The sequence below is a fragment of the Halichoerus grypus genome, chromosome 10 (genome assembly GCF_964656455.1).
Source record: "Halichoerus grypus chromosome 10, mHalGry1.hap1.1, whole genome shotgun sequence".
Lineage (NCBI taxonomy): Eukaryota > Metazoa > Chordata > Mammalia > Carnivora > Phocidae > Halichoerus > Halichoerus grypus.
This window is the reverse complement of record NC_135721.1, coordinates 137,434,963-137,460,643: the sequence shown is the minus strand read 5'-3', so window position 1 is coordinate 137,460,643 and position 25,681 is coordinate 137,434,963. Positions and strand designations below refer to the sequence as shown.

At 55.8% G+C, this 25,681-nt stretch overlaps 1 protein-coding gene across 9 annotated transcripts in view; it reads right to left on the bottom strand.

Annotated features, from left to right (window-relative positions):
- OSBPL2 (oxysterol binding protein like 2) overlaps window positions 1-24,922 on the bottom strand; it is a 39,749-nt gene extending 14,827 nt beyond the window's left edge. For 2 of the 9 annotated variants that reach the window (XM_036105371.2, XM_078057354.1), the window contains exons 1-7: window positions 24,827-24,922; window positions 12,729-12,918; window positions 11,695-11,866; window positions 7,826-7,970; window positions 5,671-5,746; window positions 938-1,072; window positions 295-392 (exon numbers count right to left, since the gene is read on the bottom strand). In XM_036105371.2, the coding sequence (XP_035961264.1) occupies window positions 295-392; window positions 938-1,072; window positions 5,671-5,746; window positions 7,826-7,970; window positions 11,695-11,731 (491 nt within the window). In that variant the 5' untranslated portion in view covers window positions 11,732-11,866; window positions 12,729-12,918; window positions 24,827-24,922. The remainder of the gene's footprint in view (window positions 1-294; window positions 393-937; window positions 1,073-5,670; window positions 5,747-7,825; window positions 7,971-11,694; window positions 11,867-12,728; window positions 12,919-24,826) is intronic. The other 7 variants (XM_036105374.2, XM_078057353.1, XM_036105373.2 and 4 more) reach the window with 7 other exon arrangements.
- Between the last annotated feature and the right edge of the window lie 759 nt (window positions 24,923-25,681).

The following is a 25,681-nucleotide window of genomic DNA, read 5'->3' as shown; positions in this document are numbered from 1 at the left end:
GCGCTCACGCCCTCTGTGGCTGCTGCGCTCTCCAGCTCCGGCTGCCCCTCTGTGACACTAGTTACTAAGACGCCCTGGTGACGCGGGCTGGCTTTACTCACTAGGGCCTGTTTCCCTCTTCGTGCAACACGAGCCCGCCCGCCCTCCTGCACAGTGCACCCTGACGCCCAGCACACTCTCCCATCTCCATCCGCTTTACCCCGGGCGCTGTGATGTGTGTTGTGTCCGCGGCCGCGAGGCACCTTCTCCCTCTGCGTCCCTAGCCCTGGCGACCCTGATGGCCTGAGCCCTTACCTGATCAGCTCGTAAGTCTCTCCCAGGAGGGGGTTGAAGGGCTTGCCGGTCCTCTCCCACTGGGAAGCCACTGCGGACACCGCGAAGGCTGCCACGCACTGGGAGCAACGCACATGGCGGTGAGCGAGGGGCCACTGGGGCGCCACGGGCACGCAGCTCCTCGGTGCCAGGATGCGCTCCTGGTGACCTCAGTCTCCCGCTTGTCACATGTTTTGAGATTACAGAACTTCCGGAGAAATGCCATTTATCACAGGCACTTCCTCAAAGCCACACAAGCAGGAACTATGTGCGGCTTCCCCCCCCAGGCCCGCCCGGCCTTGCGGCCCTGCGACACAACTAGTCAGTCTGGCTGCCGTGCCCGCATGCACACAGGGTGCCAGTCCCGAAAGGACCCAGGAGGAGCCAAGGCACAGGGCCCCCCGCCACCCGTGGAGATCAGGCCCTGGGACAAACACCAGAGCTGTCGAGCAGGACGGCACCCAAAAGTCAGTGTGAGCCATGCACACCCTTCCTCTGACGTCCCCCTGGTGAGGGGCCTACCACGACGTGGCTGGTCAGGTGGTGTCAGGTTCATTAAAAACTACGGTCTGGCACCCACCCAAGCTCAATGTCCGGTGCCCCCTGAAAGGAGCCCACCACCCACCTGCATCCTTTCTAGGGCCTGGGGCTGGCAGGAGGCTCTGTGAATGAGGAACACGTGCTCCATGTACTCTGTGATCCGCTGGAGGAAGCTCAGAGGCTCGTTGAAGACGATGGGCATGGTGATCTTGGACAGCTCCTAGGAGGGGCAGGGAAGACCCGTCACCAGAGGGCTCAGGCCCACCCTGCTCGGAGCGCAGGGAAGATGCTCGCCTTACTCTTCAGGAGAAAGGAGGTACACGATGTGGAGACCCCACTGCTCACCTGCTCAAGCGCCAACACCCAAACCCGCCTGGGGCATGGCTGGGAGTAAAGAGGTCCCCCCGGGGGCCTGGCTGCTGGAGCATAACCGCACACACACCTACTCTTTGGTCCAGCCAAACACCAGACACCACTCAAACGTCCCACAGGGCCCCAGGAGCTATGGGCAGCCCCGGGAGGCTGCCCGATGCAATGACCACAGGAGTAAGCAGCTCTACATCACCGTGGCCGCACCATGCAGGGAAAAGGTGGAGCAGCCCCTGTTTGTCTAAAGAAAGAGGGAGGAGATGACACACGATCAGTTTTCTGATGCACGGGAAGACAGGCCAGGAAGTCCCGAAGTGGTCCCCTCTAGGGGAAGGGGACATGCACAGAGAGATCAGGGACAGGAAGCTAAATTCTTGCAATATACCAGAAACTTTTTGTTTTAAGATTTTTTTATTTTTATTTATTCGACACAGAGAAACATAGTGAGAAAGGGAACACAAGCAGGGGGAGTGGGAGAGGGAGAAGCAGGCTTCCCGCTGAGCAGGGAGCCCGATGCGGGGCTCGATCCCAGGACCCTGAGATCATGACCTGAGCTGAAGGCAGACGCTTAACGACTGAGCCACCCAGGCGCCCTCCTTTTTTTTTTTTTTTTAAAGTTTTTTTTTTTAATGGAATACACCAGAATCTCATCCGAAAGATTTGACTTTGGATTTACAATTCTGAAACAAAATTAATTTAGAAAGGAAATCTCCAAACATCAAGAATAAAGTGAAACAAATGAATGCACGCAAGCCCCTCAGGCACAGCCAACCAGAGAAGGGGTCACGACACAGTGACTTGAGATGCACCCTAAGGACGAAATGAGCCACAAAAGCCAACAAACTTGCACGTTTCAGTAAACATGCTGTTGGCAGCAGAGTTGGTCCTATTCCCCAGAACCGTTTTGCATGTGGGATAGAGCAGGTGAGTCACTACGTGCTCATCTAAATCAGACATCTCCAGTGTTGTTAAAAACTGGGATTATTAGGGGGTGCCTGGGTGGCTCAGTCGGTTAAGTGTCTGCCTTCAGATCAGGTCATGATCCCAGGGTCCTGGAATGAGTCCCATGTTGGGCTCCTTGCTCAGCGGGGAGTCTGCTTCTCCCTCTGCCCCTCACACCGCTCATGCTCTCTTTCTCTCTCTCTCACATAAATTAATAAAAATCTTTAAAAAAACTGGGATTATCGGTGTGGGAGAAAAGAGGCACAGACAGAAGACAGAGGAGGTTAGAATAATCCTGTCATCCCAAATTTAAAGCATCGTTGAAACAAATCAAAACAGCTCCTAGCTCTCTCCCCTGGGAAAAACCTAGAAAAAGCAACCTGATAGCCTCTCTGGGGCCCAGCTGTGGTCTTGAGTCCTCTCTCTCCCTGGACAAGGGGCCGATTCCAGATCCTGGACAAGAAAGGTACAGAACGAGCCAGAGCATCTTCTGTGAAGGACTGCGGCCAACCTGAAGACGCTATTATCAGCCAAAGAGAATAGCTCGGGGACCAGAACACATCAAGGAGCTTTAACTCCATGAATTTAAAAAACAACAGAAGACTAGCTAGTTGGTTATACTGGTCATGTTGGGTAATGGCTAGTGAACCAAATACATCACTTGACAACTGAAAAAGAACGAGTCACTCACTGACCCTGACTTCCTTATGCAAACCACATTCACAGCAGTGGAAGGGTGTGTTCTCAGCACAGAAGCGGCATCCCAGGAGATAAAGGCAGAGTGACTGTGTGGGCTCAGCTCCACAACTCGAGCACTGAGCATCAGGAACTCCAGGTCAGGAGAGAAGTAACAAAGAGGTGTCCACAGAGACTGGAATGCCACTCGGGACAACCAGGAATTTGATGACATTAACAGACTATGTACTTTCCTGCACTAGGATACCAGGACTGTGGTCGTGTTAAAACAGAATCTGGGGGCGTCTGGGTGGCTCAGTCAGTGAAGCATCCGACTCTTGGTTTCAGCTCAGGTCACGATCTCAGGGTCCTGGGATCAAGCCCCACATCAGGCTCTGTGCTCAGCATGGAATCTGCTTCAGATTCTCTCTCCCTTTTCCTTCCACTCTCTCTCAAATAAATAAAAATATTAAAAAAAAAAAACAGAATCTGTATCCTTTAGCAATACAAGACATATTTGCAAGTGGAATTTACTTCAAAATACTAAGGGAGGCAGGAAGCGATGAAGTGTGGCTGGGGGTGATGAGCGCTGGCCGACGCCGGGGATGCCGCAGTAGCTGGGGCGGGACTCAGCCCTGCCTGCCGCAGCACGTGCCCGACCCAGCCCACGTGGCCAGCGCGTCGCCGCTGTCTCAGCAGGCTAAGCAGTAAAGAGAGCGGCCGCGTCTCCACTTCAGAGGCAAAGCCCATACATGCTGAGCTGGTGCGGCTGCAGGAACATGCCGACCCACGTGTTTTGTTCAGCTTTAATCTGAATGCATCCTATCCCCAAGTTGGATTCCTCGGGGAATGCAATGTAATGATGTCAGTTTATGAAAACAAGCCTCAAGATCAAGGAGCTAGTGTAGTTCATTACCTATCTTCAGACAGACACACCTGTCTGGACCTGACCTACTCACACAGTGGAAAACGTGGGAGATAACACTAAGAAAAAAGAATCCCAACCGTGTCGTTTTAAAACAGAAGAGACATGCAGGGTGCCTGGCTGGCTTAGTCAGAGGAGCATGCAACTTTTGATCTCAGGGTTGTGAGTTCAAGCCCCATGTTAGCTGTAGAGAGTACTTAAAAATAAAAATCTTTAGTAGGAGTGCCTGGGTGGCTCAGTCAGTTAAGCATCTGCCTTCAGCTTAGGTCATGATCTCAGGTCCTGGGACTGAGCCCTGCATCAGGCTCCGTGCTCACTGAGGAGCCTGCTTCTCCCCCTCTCTGTCCTTCCCCCTGCTAGTGCTCTCTCTATCTCTGTTGCTATCTCTGCCTCTCTCTCTCAAATAAATAAATAAAATCTGAAAAATAAAAATCTTTTAAAAAATCAAACATAGGGGCACCTGGCTGGCTCAGTGGGTTAAGTGTCTGCCTTCCACTCAGGTCATGATCCCAGGGTCCTGGGATGGAGCCCCACATCACATCGGGCTCCCTGCTCAGCCAGGAGTCTGCTTCTCCCTCTCCCTCTGCCTCTCCCCGCTGCTCGTGCACGCGTGCTCTCCCTCTCTCTCAAATAAAATCTTAAAAAAAACTCAAAACATAAAAAAAATAAAAGGTAAGAAACACGTATAAAAACACGTGCGTGTGTGTGCAAGCAGGGTCAGAATGCGTACTTGGGTTTTCCAGCTCTGTCTGCTTAGAGGCCTGGGGTGGTGACAGCCCTGGAGGGGCGAGCACATCCAGCGCCAGGCCTTGGTGTCTAAACACCACCTTCCAGGGGCGCCTGGGTGGCTCAGTCAGTTGAGCGTCTGCCTTCGGCTCAGGTCATGATCCCGGAGTCCTGGGATCGAGCCCCGCATCGGGCTCCCTGCTCCGTGGGGAGTTGCTTCTCCCTCTGCCTGACGCTCCCCCTGCTTGTGCTCTATCTCATTGTTAAATGAGTAAATGAAATCTTTGGAAAAACAAACAAACACACACACACCCCACCCTCTAGTGGAAGGGCAGCAGGGGAGACACTGGGAAAGCCAGTCCCGTGTGCGGTGAGCAGTGATGCTCCGAGACGAGTCCCCTCGTCCCCTCGCTCACTGAGCTCTGGCTACTACATGAGAGCCCACTGTGACAGGCAGCTGGGTGAAGGGTAAACAGGGCTCAGTGTGCCTCTGCAATCTTCTAGAAGTCCAAAACTATTTCAAAATACAAAGTGGGAGAAAAGATGCAGTTTCCTCTGGGAAAAAGGCCGCTAGCTGGGGCAGAAGCAAAGGCAGCAACAGGCCTGTGAGGAGCGCCAGGGACAGGGCCACATGCCTGTGGGTACAACACTCACTGGAGTCCGCGTCACCCCGCGGCCCGTGGGGCGCTCTTCCCTCCCAAGGGGCACAGCTCACATTCCCAAGACAGTCGAGACCGTCCCAGAGACCATGGGAAGAAAAGCCTGTGGCCCCGGACACCAATCACCCAACTCTCCCGCTGCTAACCCGGCTGAGCCCTGCCTGCAGCCCGGCGCGGGGGGCTGGGGGGCGGAGCCCTGAGTCCTGCACGCCTGCCTACGTCCTCCCCTCAGCATGCATCGGGGAGCCCACCGTCCGAAGCCAGCCAACTCCGAGCCCGTCATGGGGCGCTCCCTACGTCAGGCATGTGACCTGCGGGATTGTTTTCCCGCTGTCTGTAAACACTTGGCCTTTTCTCTCCTCTTCCCTTTACGTCTCTGTCCCTCTCCTATTTCATCACCTTCACTTCACGCTGTCATAAACACGCAGAGCACACCTTCTTAAAGTAGCAGCAGTGCAACAAACGCACAGGAAATAAAAACATTTTGGCTTAAAGCCCCAAAATGAGTCCACCTGAACTTACCAAGCCGATGCATTTCTTTAAAATACTCCACACACTGAAATCACTTCTGGTGAACATCGGGGCGGGCAATGACGTCCTGTAAAGAAGTGAGCAAGAAACACGTACTAATTCCGCCAGTGTGACATTCACTTCCCGCCGACGATTGTGCTCAGCGGTCGGTTTTCAGATGCAAACACCGCACCGTCTGCTCCAGCAGCTACAGTACTCTCTGGTCCCAAAGGAAGGCTCTGCACCGGTGCTCTGGGGGGTCTCCCGGGAAACGGTCGTGACCACACAGACAACCTTCCTTCACCTCCACAGAGTGGGGACAGGGCACCCCTCCCCTGGAGCAGCCATGGGCCCACGGGCAGAGGCCGGGCCACAAGGACACAAGAGGGAACTGAATTAACAAAACCTTTCCAGAAGCCTGCCGTAGGCCCCTTTCAAACGTGAGTTTGTTCTCCTGAGGTACATTCCTTGTCAGGCTCTCTTCCCGCCAGCTTCCAGGAGAAGACGGCCAGTCTCCCTCCTGGGAATCTGGAGCTGGGATGAAATGCTCTCTCCTCCTGGAAAGGGGGTGCCTGAGTGGGCTGTGAATCCAGATTTGGGGGGAGGCGCGCTGGACCCACTCACTGAAAACAGCCTATCAGCAGGCAGCCAGAGCGTGAGGGGCCCCTGGAAGGTGCCGCCTGGGTCCTGGGGTCCCTGTAGCTGCCCCGTGCTCCCCACTGACCTCTGGGTCTGTGTAAGCACCGACTGCACCTGCGGCAGGAGCGCCCGGCTCAGACGGCTCCGCTTGGCGGCTCCGGGCTTCCGAGCAATGACAGTGCGGGTGCTGGCCCGGGCGGGAGACACACTCTCCCTGGGGACATCACATTAGGGGCAACCAGCTCAGGGCACACTGTTTATTTTAGGGATAAGAGGGAGAGGAGAACAGGGCTGCTGGAGATGAAATGGGAAAGAAAACTGACATTGGCCAGCACCACGGGCCAGGCTGCCGGCACCCAGCGCTCGGCTCCAGCCCCAGCTCTCCTCCGGGGCTCCGCGAACACCGGGAGCAGCCACGGCGGGGCAGGCACGAACTGCGAGGGGTGCCACGTGGAAGGCTGTAGCTCTGGCCAGGGCCAGGAAGGGGCCCCCCGAGGTGAGCCTTGCTGGAGTCAGGAGGGAAAAGCCAGAACTAAAGAGACACAGGAGGAGAGCGCTGTGGCCGAGGGAGCCGAGCAGAGCTCCACTGTGGGAAAGGCCTGGGCGCCCCTGAGGACTTGAAAGAGGCCCCTGTCGGCTGGGACCAGGGACAACGGGACAGGGGCCGGAGCCAGAGGAGTAGGGACAGCCCTCGCCCCAGAGCAGGGTGACCTTACAGTCCCCTATCCCAGCTGAGACACTTCTGTCAGCCAACACCGGGGACCGGGCGGACACTGGCCGAGAACTCCAACCACGGGGTGGAGGAGGCCCAGTCCGACCAGTCTTGTGGAAAGACGACTGCCCACAGCACAGAGGAGAGGAGAGGGTGTGGAAGCCGTTACAGGCGCCATGAGGCGCAGGAGAAGCAGTGCAGACGGACTGGGGTACGACAGAGGAGCTAGGGGGGCTGAGGGGCCCAGACCCATGGAACGAGGCCAGCAGGTCAGAGCTGGGCGACAGGGCATGGGGGAAGGAGGGCGGCATCGGGCCGACATATGAACCAGATTCCCGGGGCGCTGAGGGAATGATGGCAGAGGTCTGGTCAGCAGAGCCCGGCCTGCTCTCGGGCGTGCCATCTGAGCATGCAGGTCAGCAGAGCCACCCAGGCGCCCCTTGCTCCTTTCTTAAGGAGCACATATATGTGCTCTGACATCTGCTGAGCGAATGAAGGGATGAACAGAGGTGTGGGCGAGGTGCCTGAGTCCCCCTGTGCACACATCTAGCAGGCACGGGCGTCTAAGGCTCAGAGTGGGGTCTGGGGTGAGGCTGGAGGGCTCCCTCAAGCCACAAAGCCAGTCATCGTGGGATGGACGGAGGCCACCTTCCCATCGCCATGGGATGCCGTCCAGGGGCCCCAGGGCCCAGGTGACACGGGCTGGGTCACGCCTCCCGCTCAGGGCTCAGGAGAGCTAGAGGTGCCCTGCAGCACAGCGGGGGGCGGTCACAGATACACTGGAAGATTCTAAATCACACGTGCAGGATGACATACCTGTGCTTCTGAATCCCATTCTCTTGAGGGGGCCTCTCCCCGACCTTTCCAATCCCGTTGCTTCTGCCAGTATCCACGCGCATCACTCCAGCAACTCTCTGATCTGCCTCTGAAAATTCCCCGGAAGAGTTCTCAGAATCAAAGCCTGCGCACAACAAGCAGAATGGTCATTCTTGCAGGACTGGGAAGACATCAAGCCCCCCTCCAAGAGCCCTGACCATGGAGCAGACTATCTGAAGCCCACGTGGTTTCTGACGGACACATGCTGCAACCATCAGCTCTGCCCAGCAAGAGCCCGAGGCCGAGGCAGAGAATGCAGGCGTGCTTGCCCTCGGGGGGCTTTGCCACGAGCAGCTCAGACGCGGCCGCCGCCCGGGGTTCTGCTGTCAGGCGGGGAGCGGTCTGTCCTCGCTCCGGTCGGGGCTCGCACCGTGTGCGGCGGGCCGCCCCGATGGCCCTCGGGCCCGCCTCAAGGCTGCAGCGTGTTCTGCCCCTGCACAAGGTCTGTTCTAGAATACAGGCCACGGCAGTAGCTTCTCTAGTACAGGAACGCCCTGCCGGATTCTCACGCCGTGAGCAAGAAACCAAGCGCGGCATGAGCAGCTGGAGCTCTGCAAGCATCCCACGTCAACAGAGAGCTCGGGCAGTGGGTTCCTGAGGACGTCCCCACCAGGAGGGCCTTCTCCCAAACGCTACAGGGGAAAGGAGGCCCGCTTCCTCTCACATCAGCCGGCGCACGCCTTCTGCTGAGGCGCACGCCTTCTGCTCCCGGGCTCGCGAGCGCTCAGCCGCGGCTGCCAGAACAAAGCCCACCCAGCCGGGGAAGGGGCTCCGGGACTGCGGCGCTCGGCCGTGGCCGTGACCACTGTAGGGACGACACGAGACCCAGCGGGAGCTCAGTTCCCGCCAGCCCCTCACTTGGCAGAGGAAGGCGAGGCCCAGGGCATAAGGCCAGGCGGGGGAGCGCTGCCAGACCCGAAACATAAACAAATCTGCTGCTACACTTTCCTGAGGATATGCACAAAATCCTCTCTCCTGCTCCTCCACGGTGACAGGTTCGCAAGATGTAGCACTGATACTTACCACACAATGGCTCTGCAAGGTTTGTTAAAAACGAGCCTCCTAATGATCAATATTTCCTCAAACAGCCTGTCGCCTCTGATCTTGCTACCCACCCAAGAGCAACATCTACTTAATCCCCAGCCTAAACTTCACTCTTTCTTTTTTTTAAGATGTATTTATTTGAGAGAGACAGAGCACGAGCAGGGGGGAGGGGCAGAGGGAGAAGCAGACTGCTGAGCGAGAGCCCCATGTGGGGCTTGATCCCAGGACCCTGACTGAGGACATGACCTGAGCCAAAATCAAGAGCCGGGCCGATGCTTAAGTGACTGAGCCACCCAGGCGCCCCTTGCTCCTTTCTTAAGGAGACCCTGTCCTGCAGGACCTGCCTCACCACCCTCCGCCAGTGTCCCTGTCCCCACGGGTCCCTCATCACTAGGAGGTCCCGCCTGAATGTGCACCCAGGAAAACAAGGCAACTCATCACTGACAATCATGCTGAAGTCTTTCCTCAGATCAAGCCAACACTATGTAAACAGGTTAAACATTTTCATATATAACACACATTTATTGTAGAAAACAGAAAAGACAGATAAGCGAAGAAGCCTGAAATCACCTGTAATCTGATCACTTGGAGGCACACACTTCTAACAGGTCGGTCTGTTTCTGTACACGTTTTCCATGCACCTTAAAACCTTCCCCTTGGGGCGCCTGGGTGGCTCAGTTGTTAAGCGTCTGCCTTCGGCTCAGGTCATGATCCCGGAGTCCCGGGGTCAAGCCCCAAGTCGGGCTCCCTGCTCAGCGGGGAGTCTGCTTCTCCCTCTGACCCTCATCCTGCTCGTGCTCTCTCTCAAATAAATTTTTTTTTTTTTTTAAGATTTTATTTATTTGACAGAGAGAGACACAGCGAGAGAGGGAACACAAGCAGGGGGAGTGGGAGAGGGAGAAGCAGGCTCCCCGCAGAGCAAGGAGCCCGATGCGCGGCTCGATCCCAGAACCCCGGGATCATGACCTGAGCCGAAGGCAGATGCTTAACGACTGAGCCACCCAGGCGCCCCTCAAATAAATAAAATTTTTAAAAAATAAAATAGAAAACATAAAAATAAAACTTTCCCCTTTAACAGTGCTGATCCTTGGCCCAAGGAGCTGCCTACCAAGCCATTCATCTGGTCCGTGCTGGGCGTGGATACTCTGTGCCACTTTTCCCACAGAGCTAGAGTCAGACCAGGCCTCCGCAGTGATGCCGTCAGCACCCTGCGTCTCTCCGGGCTGTGTCACTGCACTGGGAGACTCGGTGCTTTTCTTCTATCATCTGGTTTGGAACCGAAGGACTGAGGTGAGAAAGCACTGTCCCCAGACAGCTGCCTCCGCCGGTCTCAGGGACACGCCCCTGCCATGAGCAGAGGCAGAGATGAGTTTCTCCAAACAGCACGCTGCACAAAGCTCAAGTCCTCTCTGGAGAAAACCCTCCAGGCCAAGTTCAGAGATGTTCAGGAATCTGGCTACACTGGTCCCAGGCGAAAGGAAACTTCCTACGAGACCCCGAAGAGAGGGTGCGGCGAGGCCGGCTCTCTTGCTTACAGACGCAGTCGTCCCCACAAGGGCCCGGTGGCCCAAGGGCCTGCGTCCCTATCGACCACCATGCTTGGCGGGAATCAGCTGCGAGCGGTGACTGAGGAGTGAGCAGGTCAGGCAGACCGACACGCTTCCCAGGAGCACATCTAGGAGGAGCACTGCAGCCATGAGATCACGGAAGAGGACTTAATAATTTGGCCTCTGAAAACCGTAGGCAACTCAGCGCCTCCTGCTTCTTGGGTTTCAAAGAAGAAGTCAGTAGTCCGGGGCTGCCAGTCCACCAACCCGCTGCGACCCTGGTCTGGGGGGAGGAGCGCGGCTGGCGAGTGATGGACGCCCCGAGAGCCCTGCGGGGGCTCCACGAGACCGATGGGGCGGCACACGCCACCAAGCAGGCCCAGAGGGCACAGTCACAGCAATCGAGCAGGCAGAAGGAGCCCCGCTGACCCGAGAGTCCGTCACTAAAAACCTGGCCCCGAGAAGTAGTTCAGAGTTGCCGTTAAAATCCTCTACCTAACAAGCAGGGCACTGGACTACAAGAGTCTCCTGAAGTCCCCTCCCACCACTAACGGTCCTCAGCAGACGACACACGACGTTCCAAATGTTGATCATGAGGGATGGCGGGCAGAGAAGGAATGGCCAGCTTCAACGTCAAGGGTCGTGAGGAGCATACGGTCACGGCGCGCTTGCTGCCTCAGGTACTCAGGGCTTCTTCCCAGCGACGGGGAGAAGAGGCTGTTCTAAGTCAGTGTGAGCTGGGCCAGCCCAGCCTGCCCTCCCCTACCCCGCGCCCGCCCCGCACACGTACACACAGGCCCTGCCACGCGCTAGTTCCTGGCAGGCTCACACCGTCATCTATGGGACAGACGACAGGCTGCGTATCAGTCCCGACAACAGTCTTGGGAAAGCGAAGCTAAACCAGATCTAGTTCTAACATGAAGACAGCAAGGCTTGATCAGTGACTACAAATGACGTAAGAAAACTGAGCATCTCACTTAGGGATGCAAATAAAAGCGTTTACACTCCAGGGTAACTCTTTTAAAGATGAAACTCGGTTGCCCTTTCTTGTGATCACCTGTGGCCCAGAGCCTCCCCCACACGCTTCTGCTCAGTTGTCTGTGCCAACGAAGGCTCCCATCTCTCGCCTGCACGGCTTTACCGAGCCTTCTCATGCCCCCAAGGCCAAGTCTGGGACCGGGACACCGCGGCCCCGGAGTCAGTTCCTGCCCCGCTCACCTGTGACGGCATCGAAGAATTCCTCCTCGCCGTTCATCCTTCGGTAGCCGGGCTCCCTTGCCACCTGGTCTCGGCCTTTCTACGAAGTCATCGTACTGGACCTACATTGACGTGTAAGGAATCGTATGCTGTCAACTTTCCTTTTGGTAAAAACCCAACAGGCACTGGAGATCTAAGGGGAAACACATTTCTGTATACTTAGCTTTCAAAAGTTTCATGGTTTAGAAACATTTAAAAAATACCCAATCACCATTCTTGAAATCAATCTCAATTACAATTTAAGCAAAGAAATTAAATGAATGATCTAACAAATGTATGATTTCAAAAAATATGAGACAAACATTCACAATATAAATATCCATCAATGAATAATAGATTAATAAGTAATCATCTGAAGTTATTTTTAAAAATCATTATGTACAGTTATATAAGAAAATGCTAAACACTAGAATCAACGACACAAGAAACAGCAGGTGTCGGTGAGGATATGGAGAAAAAGGAACCCTCATGCACTGTGGGTGGGACTGCAAGCTGGTGCAGCCACCGTGGAAGACCGTGTGGAGGTTCCTCAAAAAGTTAAAAATAGAACTATCCTATGATCCAGTAATTGCACTGCTGGGTATTTACCCCAAAGAAAACAAAAACACTAATTCTCAAAGATAAATGCACCCCTATGTTTACCGCAGCAATATTTACAATAACCAAGATGCAGAAGCAACAAAGTGTCCACGGACAGAGATGATGTGTGTGTGTGTGTGTGTGTGTGTGTGTGTGCAGAAGCAACAAAGTGTCCACGGACAGAGATGGTGTGTGTGTGTGTGTGTGTGTGTGTGTCTGTGTGTGTGTCTGTGTGTGGAATATTACTCAGCCATAAAAAGGATGAAATCTTGCCATTTGCAACAACATGAATAAACCTAAAGGGTATTATTATGTGAAACAAGTCAAAGAAAGCCTAACACCATACAATTTCACTTACACGTGGAACCGAAAAACAAATGAATAAACAAGGAAACAAACACAAAGCAGAGACAGACCTGTACATACAGAGAAGAGACTGGCGGTTGCCAGGGGGAGGGGGAGGGCCGGGCTTCCAGCTGTGGAGTGAACGGTCTCGGATCAAAGGCACAGCACGGGGATGTCACTGATGGCGCTGAGACAGTGCGGCGTGGTGACAGATGGCAGCTACACTTGTGAGCTCAGCATCACAGGGTTGTACACCTGAGACTAATGTAACATTGTGTCAACTATACTTCTGTTTTTAAAAATAAATTAAAAAAAAAAAGAAAACGATGAGGGGCGCGTCTGACTCTTGTTTTTAAAGGCTCAGGTCGTGATCTCAGGGTCGTGAGATGGAGCCCCGCAACGGGCTCTGTGCTGGGTGTGGGGCCTGCTTGAGAGTCTCTCTTCCTCTGCCCCTCCCACCTCATGCGCTCGCTCGCTCTCTCCCCCCTCCCCTCTTTAAAAAAGAAAACCACGGAATGATTGAGGTAGGGGAAGTTGCTGGACAGGCGGAAGGGCAGGTCAGTCGTGGCGAGGCGCTCACGCGTCTGGGGTTCCAACACACCCCAGAACCTCCCGCTGGAGGTCGCCGCAAACAAGGAAGTACACAGTGATGTTCGAGTACGTGTGTCACACCAACTTCAAACCAAGTTTCCATCCCAGAGAATTAAGGCAGCTGGATAAGGGAGCTGCTACTGACACAAACTGAAATCGACTTATATTTTCTCAAAATTATTTTAGAACTCATGCATCCCTTTATGAAGAGCAGTATCTTATAAACAGCAAGAGACTGAAGCAGAAAGTCACCCTTGTCCCAAAAGGTTTGACTTTTTATGAAAACAAGCTGAGTCTATGTCTGTGTTAGTAGCACCGAGGTGGCGCCCAGAGCCCTCCTCCCGGTTCTGAGGGCAGCGAAGGCGCAGACGGTCCCCAGGGAGGGACGTGCCCTCCATCCTTGGAGTGGTGACACAGCACTGGGTGACGCCTCCAAAGCGGCTCATCTCTGGCCCTGTCCTGAGCATACGCGAGCTTCCACACTATGAAACAAATCGGCATGAAGTTACTCCATTCTTCCTGCCCTGAAAGGTTCTCTCAGAGATCCCTTTCTCGTTCCCGCCATGCGGAGCCAGGCACTGGGCAGCTTCTGGAAACACCCATACAAAGCCTCACTCAGCAGTCCAGGATTTGTTGCCTGAGCACGTTAGAGAAGTTACTGCTTCCTCCAATTCCTCTCCGACATGACCTGTCCCATCTACAACACACAGCCACTCAAAGGAACCAGGGTCCCTGGAAGAGAAATGGCGGAATCCAGGACTGGGATCCCTCTCAGGCAGCACGAAGCCAGCGGGTCGTGTCACAAGGCTCAAGATGAGCCCACAGAGGCTCCCGCTGCAACAAGGGAACCGACCGAGTGCCAGCACGCGGCAAGAGACGGAGACGCGTCGGACACAGCTAAGCCCTCGAGCTCCCACAGATGCTGGGAAGGAGACAAGGTGGTCGCCCTGGGTGATGCCCACATACCCTTCTGAAACCAGTCGGCAACAGGGGAGCACCAAGCCTCCACCCAGCCTTCTTTCCTGCGCGGGCTCTGGGCCACCGTCGGGCCGAACGACAGAGAACGGCCCCTTGACAGCCGGGCTCTGACAAATCCGTGCAGAGGCAGCGAGAGTGCGGGCGCGGCACTGCTGCGTGACCGGGACGAGTGACCGCGTCCGTGCCGTCCCCGTGCCGCCCACCAGCAGCGCTGCGGGACCCGGGCCGGGTGCACCATGTGCCCCCCCGCACAGGAGCGTGCCGCCCCCTCTCCGCCGTTGCGCCCAGAAACTCCAGCCCAGACGTGGCCCGGCCTCCAGCTCTAACCACCACCGTCAGGAACACGGAGAAACACGCCGAGCTCCAGCCCGACGACAGAGTCGGCAAAACCCAGACTCCCGGGAAGTGTGCAGGACAGACCCAGCTTCTCGGAGCAACAGATCACAAAGGACGGGGAGGGCGCGGGGAGGGCGGTCCCCCGGGTGCTGGGGCCCGTCAGCTACGCGTCCAGCCGCCCCGGGAACGGTCTGCAGGCTCCGCCCAGGACGACCGCGCGGCGGACAGTGGAGGCCGGCCTGCGATCCCGACTGAGCGGGGAGGCTCGGGGCGTGTGCGTGGGTCCAACTTACGGTGCGGCTCACGTACGGCTGCTTCGTTGTACGTCACTTAAACCTCAAATAAGGAACTTTTTAAAAAAAGGCCCACGTGTCGTAATGGCATTCTTTACAGGGGGCCTTCTCTTTAGGGCTACACGCTGACATCCGGGTGGACGGAAGACACGTTGGGAGCTTCCTCCACGTCACTTGGAAGCAGACGGCGGGGCCGACCCGCGGCCGAAGCCGGTCACTGCGGAAGCCGGGGTGTCCGCGCGGGGGGCCCTCGGGCTCTGCCGCCTGCCTTCCTGTGCGCTGACGATCTCCCAGGATGAAAGGTACCTTAAAGGCCATGACGTTTTCCTTTTTTATACACTTTCTCACCCAGAACAAAAGTCCTAATGTTAACAGTAAGTCAATCAAAACGTACGGCAATCTCCACAGCGAGGCTCTGGCAGGCTGGACACACGCTGGCTGTCAGCCCGGCCTCCGCTGGGGCGCGGACCCCGCCGGGAAGGCCTCGCTCATAGACCCCACCCGAGCGCTCCACAAGGCCAACGACGGAGTTTTCACAGCACCCCTCGGGCTGGCTCACATTTTACAAGTTCAGTGATTAATTCCAACAGCCTCGAGGTAATTCCTGAAAGAGCGGTCTTCACTTCGCCTGGGCAATCGAACTCCCCGCTGCCACCGACCATCAACACGGAACGGCGATTTCCCTCACGCCTTCCACAAACATCCGCCAACTGCCACCTGGTACCAGGCCTGGGGGGGGGGGGGGCTCTGGGAGGCCTCTGTGGGGCAGGCTTCCCGTGAGCATTCCGGCCCTGGGTCCTTCACACGCCCGCCCACCCCCCTGACCTCGTCGCACAAGAGGGGGCTCCCGCTGCCCTGGGCCCTGCAGCGCTTGGTCATCCGCCTGCAAGCTGAGCCGCCTGGGGCGCTGGGCGTGGGTCTCCCACCCCCAAATCTGACCCACACACCCTGCGGAGGGGAGTGCAGGGCCGTGTGCATAAAGCCCCCCCCCCAGGCAAGAAGGCTATGCACCTGAGGGGCACTTAGGCTTTGTAACTCAGCCCTCTACCACAGTAGATGGATGTCCAGAAAGTCAGCTGTTCAAGAAACAGCATCAACAAGAAGGCAGAATTTAGTATTTCCTACATATGTTCTTCTTCAGGCAGATTTTATTGTGCATCCATGAAGACAGTATTTCAGGAAAGGACTTTTTTTTTTTTTAATTAGCTGTTTCTGTTCAACTGTCCCCTCTTCTAACTGCAGAGAAAACCCAGGAAACTGGGACACCTGGGTGGCTCAGTCGGTTAAGCGGCTGCCTTCGGCTCAGGTCATGATCCCAGGGTCCTGGGATCGAGTCCCACATCGGGCTCCTTGCTCCCTCTGCCTGCCTCTCCCCCTGCTTGTGTTCTGTCTCTCTGACAAATAAATAAATAAAATCTTTAAAAAAAAAAAAAAAGAAAACCCAGGAAACTAAGCCTGTACTGCACATCTTCACTGGCTTCCTGTCATCTTGCTGTCCTTCTGCACTGCCCTTAGGCCCAAGGGTGATGCCACAGGGCTGACCTGGCCTCACGGAGGGAACAGACGAAGGAGGCAGAGGTCTTGATCCCTCCATGTGGGGACCTCCCACCAGGGGTTGCAGTGAATCCTCACTCCCAGCCTCTTCAGGGGGACACCAGCCCAGGACACCACCATTCCTCCCAGTCTCCCACAAAATGCCCACTCCCTTGAGAAGAGCCCCATCCAGCTCTCTTTACAGTATGCACTGACTGCCATCCATACGTCCAGGAGCCTGGCTCCAAATGCAAAATGTCCCACTACCACTTGTACAAATACAAGTACCCCTGTACAAATACCACTCCAGTCTTGCAAATCCACCTGTACGATTCTCCCAGAAAAACAGATCTACTCACGTCGGAATAAGTGACTAGCTAAAGGACCCAGAGGTTAATCTTCATGGTCACAAGGTGTGATCTTCACAAAGAAAGAAAAAGACACCAGCAATATGAATATTCTAAAAGCACTTTTATAGATAAATAAATTCTATTTAATAATTTAAAAATGCATTGGCAAGCATCAACCAGATGGAAGGTATGTAAGGAAACAGAGGACTTCACACCACCAACCAAGCAGGTTGAAGACGCACACAGAACGTGCCACCCAACAGCACCAGCAGACACACGTTCTTCTCAAGCACACGGGACAGTGTCCAGCAGAGACCACATGTTAGGCCACAAATTACATCTCAATAGATTTCACAAACTAGACCTCATGCAAAACATCTCCTCTGCCTGTGAGGCAATGAGTTAGAAATTATTAACAAAAGGAAAACTGGAATATTCACAAAACTGTGGAAATTAAATGGCAGGCTCTTAAGTAAGGGATCAAAGACATCACAAGGGAAATTAGAAAATACTTAGAAACAAATGAAAATGAAAATACAACATATGCAAACTTAGGAGATGTGGCGAAAGCAGTGCTGAGGGGAACTCGATGAAACAACACCAACATCAAAAAATAAGAAAAAAGTCTCAAATCAATAACTTTACAATAGAAGGAAAAAGAACAAATACCAACGTTAGCAGATATAAGGGAATAAGAAGAATAGAAAAACAGAGAAAAATCAATGAAACCAAAACTTGGTTCTCTGGTAAGACCAACAAAATTGATCACGGGCAGCTAGGCAGACTAAGAGAAAAAGAGACAATACTCAACTACAATTGGACATTACTACCAAGTCTACATAAACAGACAGGGCTGAATGAGAGTGCTGTGAGCAAGGGCACGCCAACCACCTGGATGCCCTCGCTGAAACGGACAGATGCCCAGAAACACAGGACCCACTGACACCAACTCACAAAGAAACAGAAAATCTCTGACTAGTACGGAGGTTGAATCAGTGATCAAATACCTCGCGGTGAAGAAAAGCCCTGGGCCTGACGGCTTTACTGCCTAAACCGGGCTTCCGTCACGTGTCAGAAACGGAGGTGAGCGGGCCGCGGCCGCCTCCACCAGCAGCTGCAGGGCTCTCAGCACCCTGGGGCTCTTGAGGTCAAGGCCAAACACTTCTGGAAACCTGTGCGCATCCACAGTGCCGAGGACACGGGGAGCCTCAGGCTAGTGATGGAGAAAACCAAAGTCTCTGCTGCCTCCCTGCAGGGGCTCTCCTTCCCCACGAGCAGCCTGGCGGGCAGACCCCGGAAAGATGCTCCCACGGCACCAAGATGTTATCAGAGTGGCCCATCAGGGACGGGAAACACTGTCACTCCTGAGTGCGAGCCACAGTTCAGCACACGATGCACACAATTGGCCACGAGTGGGGAGTAAAGAACGGAAAGACAGACACGGGAGAAGGAAATCAGAAGAGTGAAACCAAGGCTGCTTGGTGACGCTAACACACCCCAAGGAGAAGGCCGGCCCTGAGGTGGCCACAGCCCACTGGATCTCTCCACTAGGCAGCCCCTAAGGCAGGAGCGAGGGGCCCGGAGCCGCACGTCCCCGTGCCTCCAGAGACCTCACCCCTCCCACAGCCGCGCCGCTGCGGGCAGACAGTGCTTCCTGGCTACACGGCCCTTGTGGTCACTCATGTTTTAGCATTTTAGTCTTTAAATGTCCGCTCTGCACACAAAACCCACCTGTCACCTGGAATCCTAAAGACCCTCGCCCTACTGATGCCCCACTATGCCACAGTTCCCAGTTTCTTTCTTCTGTAAAACACCAAAAATTAATGGAAACAAAGACTCAACCTGCACTGGCCCCAGAGCCAGAACCTCCAGTCCTGCTGGAGACGCACCCGTCTGCTCGGTCTGGTGCAGTAGCCCTGAGCACCTGAAACGTGGCCGACGTGTCAGACGAAGGGAACGCTTGCTTTCATGTATCCTAATGAACTGAATGAACGCCTTCCACTTAAGCATCCATCCCGGACACAACGCTCCAGGGCCTCACTGGGCTGAGACCATGGGTGACTTTCACGCTGACCGCCCGGGAGCCCTGGAAAGCTCTGGTGGTCCCGCCACCTGGACGCATGTGGAAAGGAGGCAGCCGGCAGAGCAGGGAGCGGTGGAAGCAAGGGGCCAGTCCCACCAGCAGCAGCCTTCCCCAAACCACAGTAAGGACATGGGGCCAAGCCTGCTGCGCACTCTAATTTCCAAGCCCTGGACTGCTCAACGTGCACTCCCTGCGCCGTGCCTACTACCCGCTAAGGAAGGGTCCGGCCCTCCTATTCCTGCAGCTGGTGGACAACCTGCTCTAGGCACACAGCCTCCTTCACAAGGGGAGCCGCACGTGGCTGTCTGCCTCCCACCCCCCGGGGCACCTCTCACACCCGGGTCTCACTGACTACGGGCAGGAGCAGAGACGGACCTTCAGACACCGCTTCCTGAGACCTGTGTGGAACATGGTTCCATCCAGGGGCACGTGAAGCTCCATGAGGGTGCCGTTTTCAGGGCACAAGGAGGGAGCTGTGTGTTCCGATGTGTGTGGCTCTCAGTCTCTGCCTTCCCAGGTCCGTGTCATCATCACAGAAATCAGCTGCCTGACACGGGACAGAATTTATAGCTTCTGCACCGAGGGGCAGATTCCAGCTCTGCTTTCCCACAGATGGGCAAGCGGCAGCCCTACCTTAAGAAGGTGCTGCATCACATCCAGACTCACATCCAGACCCGCGGGGCCAGTTTAGTGGCCATCACACAAGGACGGCTGGGTTTTGTTAGGAGTCCACGCAAGAAACAGAGTGCTTCTAGGCTTGAGGAAGGTAAACGAACTCATCATGCTACGTAAACAAACGTTCGTGTTAATCGCTGATTATTTACCATTCTCCATGCCAACAGGGTGGCCTGGAAAGGCAGGTGGAGCGTAGACCAGCCTGACCCCGGGAGCGGCAGCGTGGGAGCCGCACTTCCCGCTGGGACTTGGGCCAGCCGCCCGGCTCAGCAGGTGGGAGCGGAGCGCCCCACCACCCACGACAATCTCCCTCTACTTCCTGGCCTCCACTCGACCAACCTGCTTATCGTGCAACAGCGAGCGCCAGAAACACATCACACACTTTGAGGAACAGGAGTTTAGAATCCAGCACCAAGGACGAATGCCAGCTTTCGTACACACGTTTGTTTTAATCCATCTCGTCATCCTGTGACACAGAAAAAAGGGGTTCCAACACGCAGCCTGAGAGAATGCGGGAGGACACTGGACAGGGAGCTCCGACCACGGCCTCCAGGCTGTGCTCACAGAAAACCGCCAAGCAGCCCTCAGGCCAGCGGCGCCATGCAGGGCGCTGAGAATCCAAGAATCCACCCCGGCCACACCAGGCCCATCAGAATAATGGCAGGAGGCCACACACATCCCTGGAAGCCCAGGTCCAGGAGATCTGAGGCAGGGCCTTGAACCTACACTTCTTACAAAACTCCCCAGGTTTTTCTGATGAGAAGCCAGTTTAAGAACCCCATGATGCTAATCCAGGAGCCTTCTACCCTGACAGGCATCAGCATTCCACCCAAAGCCCAGCTGCCGTAGAGAAAGAAGCCACAGCACCTCTCAGGGAGCTGGCCCCCAGCACAGGGGACCCCTCCTGCAGTCCTCTCCCTCTGGGTACTGAGTCCCTGGAACAGAGGTGCTCGGTACCTAACTCAGCAGGATCCCTCTCCCTCTCCGGGGCCTGACAGTGTGACCACACAGCCCCCGCTGCACCTGTCACCATGGTCATTCTTCACGGTGCTTCTTTTCACTCTACAGGTTTCCAGTTTGGATGTTAAATCATACATTCACGCTGGTTTTAAGGCAGTAAAAGTCACTTTCCAGCCAAGCAGGTGGCTCAGGGTGTCAGATTGCAGCTCAACTTTTCTCACGACCAGCCTTTGATCAGCCTTCTTTTGTTCAGCAAAACACACAGCCTTCCCTGCCCCGTGGCTGCCATAGTTTTTTCTAGAATCTGGATTCAGTACAGCTCTCCTACAGACCATTCTCATGTATATCGCGCTCTCTCCCCAGAACCCCTGCACCAGCCTGGAACAAGCCTTACTCCGAGCACCTTATAACCCTTCGTAAAGGTATGAACTCAGCAGTCAGTCAGGCCTGTCCACCTAGGCGGTTCCCACTGCCGACAGGCCACAGCCCTGGGGATGGCCCCAGATCCCGAGCACCCAGGGACCCGGGGTTTCCGGAATAGACCATCTTGGTGCGATGATGCCCAGAACAGCACTCCCCTCTGCGCCCCCCGGCCAGGCCCCACGGCTGTGCAGCCAGGGGACAGTTCGGCCAGGACTAAGCCCAGAGTTTGTGTCTCAAAACAACCCTGCAGGGTCCATCTTGACAGAAAGATGAAGTGAACAGAGGCAGAGGGCAGGCCGGGATCTGCCAACAACACGCTTCCTCGTGACAGTCCTTCTCATTTTTTTTTAAGATTCTTTTTTTATTTTGGGGGCGCCTGGGTGGCTCATTCAGTTAAGCATCTGCCTTGTGCTCAGGTCATGATCCCAGGGTCCTGGGATGGAGCCCTGAATCTGGCTCCCTGCTCATCGGGGAGCCTGCTTCTCCCTCTACCCCTCCCCCCTGCTCGTGATCTCGCTCTCTCTCTCATGCTCTCTCTCTCTCAAATAAAATCTTAAAAAAAAAACTTTTTTTAAGTTATCTCTATACCCAACGTGGGGCTCGGAACTCACCACCCCAAGATCAAGAGTCGCATGCTCTAGTGACTGAGCCAGCCGGGTGCCCCAAGACAGTTGTTTGTAAGGGCTTACGTCCACTGTTTAGCTCAACACAAAGACTATAGTATTTGTGTAACCTGAAGATCCAGTTGAAAGAACGGTGATTTGAAATTCTGCCAGATAACCCGAAGTTGTTTTCTGAGTTTGGAAAGAAAAGGGAAAAACGCCATAAAGTTCACAGACACGTCTACGTGGCTCTCAGTCACACGTTTATTAAGGAGAGCTGCCGGGATGGGCTGTACCCCACACCATGCTTCTGAGTCGGGGCTTGACCCCAACCCGAGCACCACGCACTCCAACACCAAACGCTCTGAAAGAGCACAACTGACGCAGAGACACACAGGTCAGTCACTGTAGGTGGAATCTGCGTTTAAAGAACCTACGTACTAGAACCTAAGATACTAACCCTGAGGACGGAGGTACTTTTTATTAATCAGTGATGTTCGAACATTAACTCCTTCTCAGGCCCAAGCTACGAGTCAGTGCTCCAAGCTCAGAATTGAGCCGCTCACGAGGCAGTGTGCGCTCAACACCAAGCCCAGTGTCCGCCCCCAACGGCGAAGTGCAGGGTTACGTCCCCATGCGTGCAGGGCCCTCTGCTGAGTTACGGGGATCCCCACGGGGCCAGGGGTGCTTGCATAAGTCCCGTACAACCTCACCTCAATAGTCGGAACTAGCAAGTTTACTGTAACGCATTTCAACAGGACGTAGCCCTGCCTACCAAAGATGCCCTGGGCTTCACTTCTAGCCTGCATCCGTGTGTGTCTGTGCATCACGGTCAACGTCAACGCTCTCTGGTCGGGGACTGAAGGTGTGCGGAGCACCTGCGACAATACTGGGCACTCGCCACGACACTGTCACATACATCCCTCACAGTAACCCGATTTACAGCCACAGACCCTGGAAGCATGAAAAGAGAAGTCACCCTGCCCCCCCCAGGTCAGAGTGCCACAGCCAGAACCTGCATGCCCCCGGCCAGGGCGTTCCCGCTGCCCCCACCGCCTTCAGAATGACCCAACTCTTGAATGCAACATGCCGGCCACCTCAAGGACCGACATCACGGCTCTCCCTCACTGTGAGCCCCACCTGCCCCATGGCCGCCACAGCCAAAGTCCCAGGAAAAGACGAGGCCCTGGCTTTTCACGGAAATACTAAAGAAATCACTTGCAAGAGACAGCTGACCCCCTGTGTGAAGACAGTACAAGAATACATAACAAGTTTCAAAAACTTCCCCACCAAAAAGCAAACGTCACTTTTATAATTAGCTGAAAGTAATAAAATCTTAAAAGACTCATTTGCCTGCATTTCCCGGAGGACAGAGGGCACGGCTAAGGGACACGAAGGTGAAAGTCAAGTGGTACCCGTGAGCAGTGTCACACAGAACACCAGTCTGACCCCGACACGCGCCTGGGACATGGAACGCCCGAAGTGCATGCTTCCCAGCGGCCGCAGGGGGTGTGCTCAGAGCTGATTGCAGGCCACAACCTTGTAGTTCTGGGCGTGTGTCCATCATCAGCCTGCTCCTTCACTCGGCCTTCCACGCAGCGGACCTCAACCACCTCACTGCTGACCAAGGAGGTGGGCGGCAGGGGGAGTATTTCAGCAAAATCTGGGATAGCCAGATGGAGAATTACTTTCTTTTAGAAGAAATAAAATGGTTTTATAAACACTCATGCTCACAAAAAATGAAAATCAGGTATATATGTTGTAAGAAATACAATTTAGACAGAGTAATGCAGCACAATTAGAATAGTCCAGAAGAAAATGCAAAGAGGAGATTGTAAATAATTTTGGTTTCAAAAAGCAATATGGAGAGATACTTAAGAGTGTAAACTCTGAAGCCAGCCTACTTGGGTTCAAATCCCTGCTCCCCCATCTACTACTGTGTGACTTAGAGTAAGTCACCTAACCTCTCTGTTCCTCAGCTTCCTCATGAATCCACTAAGAATGTCAGCACTACATGAATGAAGTGGATCTAATGTGCTCACAGCAGTCCTGGGAAAACAACTTACATATTAACGCCCCTGAGTTAGGAGCTGTTATTAACACAAGGACATGTGATGCAAACAGGAAAAGCAAATTCTACCGGGGAGACTCAATCATCCTTGCACGGTCATGTTCTCAGTGACAGCACCAGGCACGCACTGCGCTGGACAAGGAGGAAGTACAGCCCATACGGTTCCTGTCCGAAGCAGGAGGAAAGGGAACTAGCCCTCTGGAGCTCCTACTATGTGCCACCGTGTCATATGCTCGTCAGCCCTGCAGGTAAATGACACATGTCCCAGAGGAAGGAACTGCAGCTAGGGGAGACAGGAAACCACCGCCCAGCAGACAACGTCAGGAAGGGCCTTCCACCTTGCTGCCCAGCAAGGAGCCACGAGGACCTGGGTCCCCCTGCAGCCCCAGGGCTGTGGCCTCCCAACATCCCCACTGGGTTGGAGGGGTCAGGCCACAGGCGGCCAGGCAGGCGGCGGGCATGGTAGAAATGCCCACTGAACCGAACTGAACGAGGCCAGGTCTCCAGATGCGCCCCTGCGGTCCTGAAAAGAGGCTAACGCTGCAGCTGCTGGCTCCAGTCGGTCGGCAGCTGGTCCTGGACTGACATTCAGGATGAAGATTCGGGACGTGAGCCCGGCTCCCCCGCAGCACCGTGCTGGCCCCAGCTTCTCCTCCAGCACAGGCGGGAGGCCCGACCCCGCGCCTGCCCGCGGCCCTGACCTGCGCGTGCACTCAACAAGTCCGGAGGCTCCCTGTGCCATCAGAGCTCACGTCTAACTTGGGTGACATCGAGCCGGGCCAGGAGCGCCCGCAGCACGACGACCGGACGGCCCGCCAGGTGCGGGGCGCCCAGCCCTCCTCCCACAGGTGGTCGCCTGAGCGGCCGGGTCCCCGCGGGGCGCTGCCCTCCGCGCGGCGCGCGTGCGACCCCCGAGCGCGCCCCCGCCCCCCCGCCCCCCAGTGGGGCCGACAGGCGCGCCTCGGCCTCCCAGCCCACCCGGCTTCCGGCGCCGCAGTTGCCCGGCGACGCGGGGCCCGCGCCGCCGCCCCCCGCCCGCCGCCAACTTTCCTCCCAAGTTTCCCCGGGGCCGCGGGCTGGCGGGCCGGCGGGGCGGACGGCGGGGGTCGGGCCGGGGTTGGGGAGCGGGAGCCGGGGCCGGGCCTGGCCGGCGGGCGGGGAACACGGGGCCCCGGTTCCCCTCCCCCCCCACCCCCCGGCCCCGCCCGGCCTCCCGCCCGCCCAACGCCCGCCCGAACCCCGCCGACGCAGGGCCGAGGTCCCGGGCCGCTCACCTGGACCGCGGTCCCTCCGGCGCCCGCCGAGCCTCGCCGCCCACCCCGCCCCCGCCCCGCAGGCCCGCGACCCGCTGACACCGAGGCGGAAGTGCGGCCGGCCGCCGGGCAGACTGACAGCCCGCGCTCGCCACTCGCAGCGCCCGGCGCCAGAGCGTCAGCCGCCGCCCGCCCAATCAGCGCCCTGCCCGAGGGTCGCGCCGGGAGGCGGGACTATGCTACTCGTTTCGCGGGAGCGGCAACCCCCCCGCGCCGCTTGGGAGTCCCGCCCAGGCGGAAGAGTGATGTCACGGACAGCCAGTCACAGCAGGGAGAGGCGGGGTTATGCAGATATTGACCCTAAAGGGGCGGGAGAGAGGGAGGAAGGGGCGTGGCTGGACGAGTTGAGTTTACAAACAGCGAGTCAGGTGCCAGGGGCGCTCCGCGGGCAGGTAGCTCTGCGCCCGCAGTTCCCAACTCCTAGGGACGGGCGGAGGCGGGAATCATCCTCCCAAAGCTGTCCCCCTCAGCTCAGGCGTCTTGCAGGGCTCCCCATCGTCCACCCTTCTTGGCCTACCATTCATCTCTCATCAAAACCCGGCACCAATTTACCCTCTGGCTGCATTCCTGACAGTTCATTCCTCTCTTTAAAACCCGCTGATCTGTAGTGGCTCCGTGATGGAGCCCAGAAGCTCTGGAGTCAGACCCTGAGTTTGCATCCTTATCAGCTGTGTGGCTTTGGGCAAGTTGAATAATCTCCCTGAGCCTATGAGCACCCGGATTTTCCTTTGCAAACCATATTTCTCCCACCCTCATCCCATTTAAATCATGGGTCTGGTTTGGAGTAACAGGAACCAGGCTAGTTGCTCAGAGTCA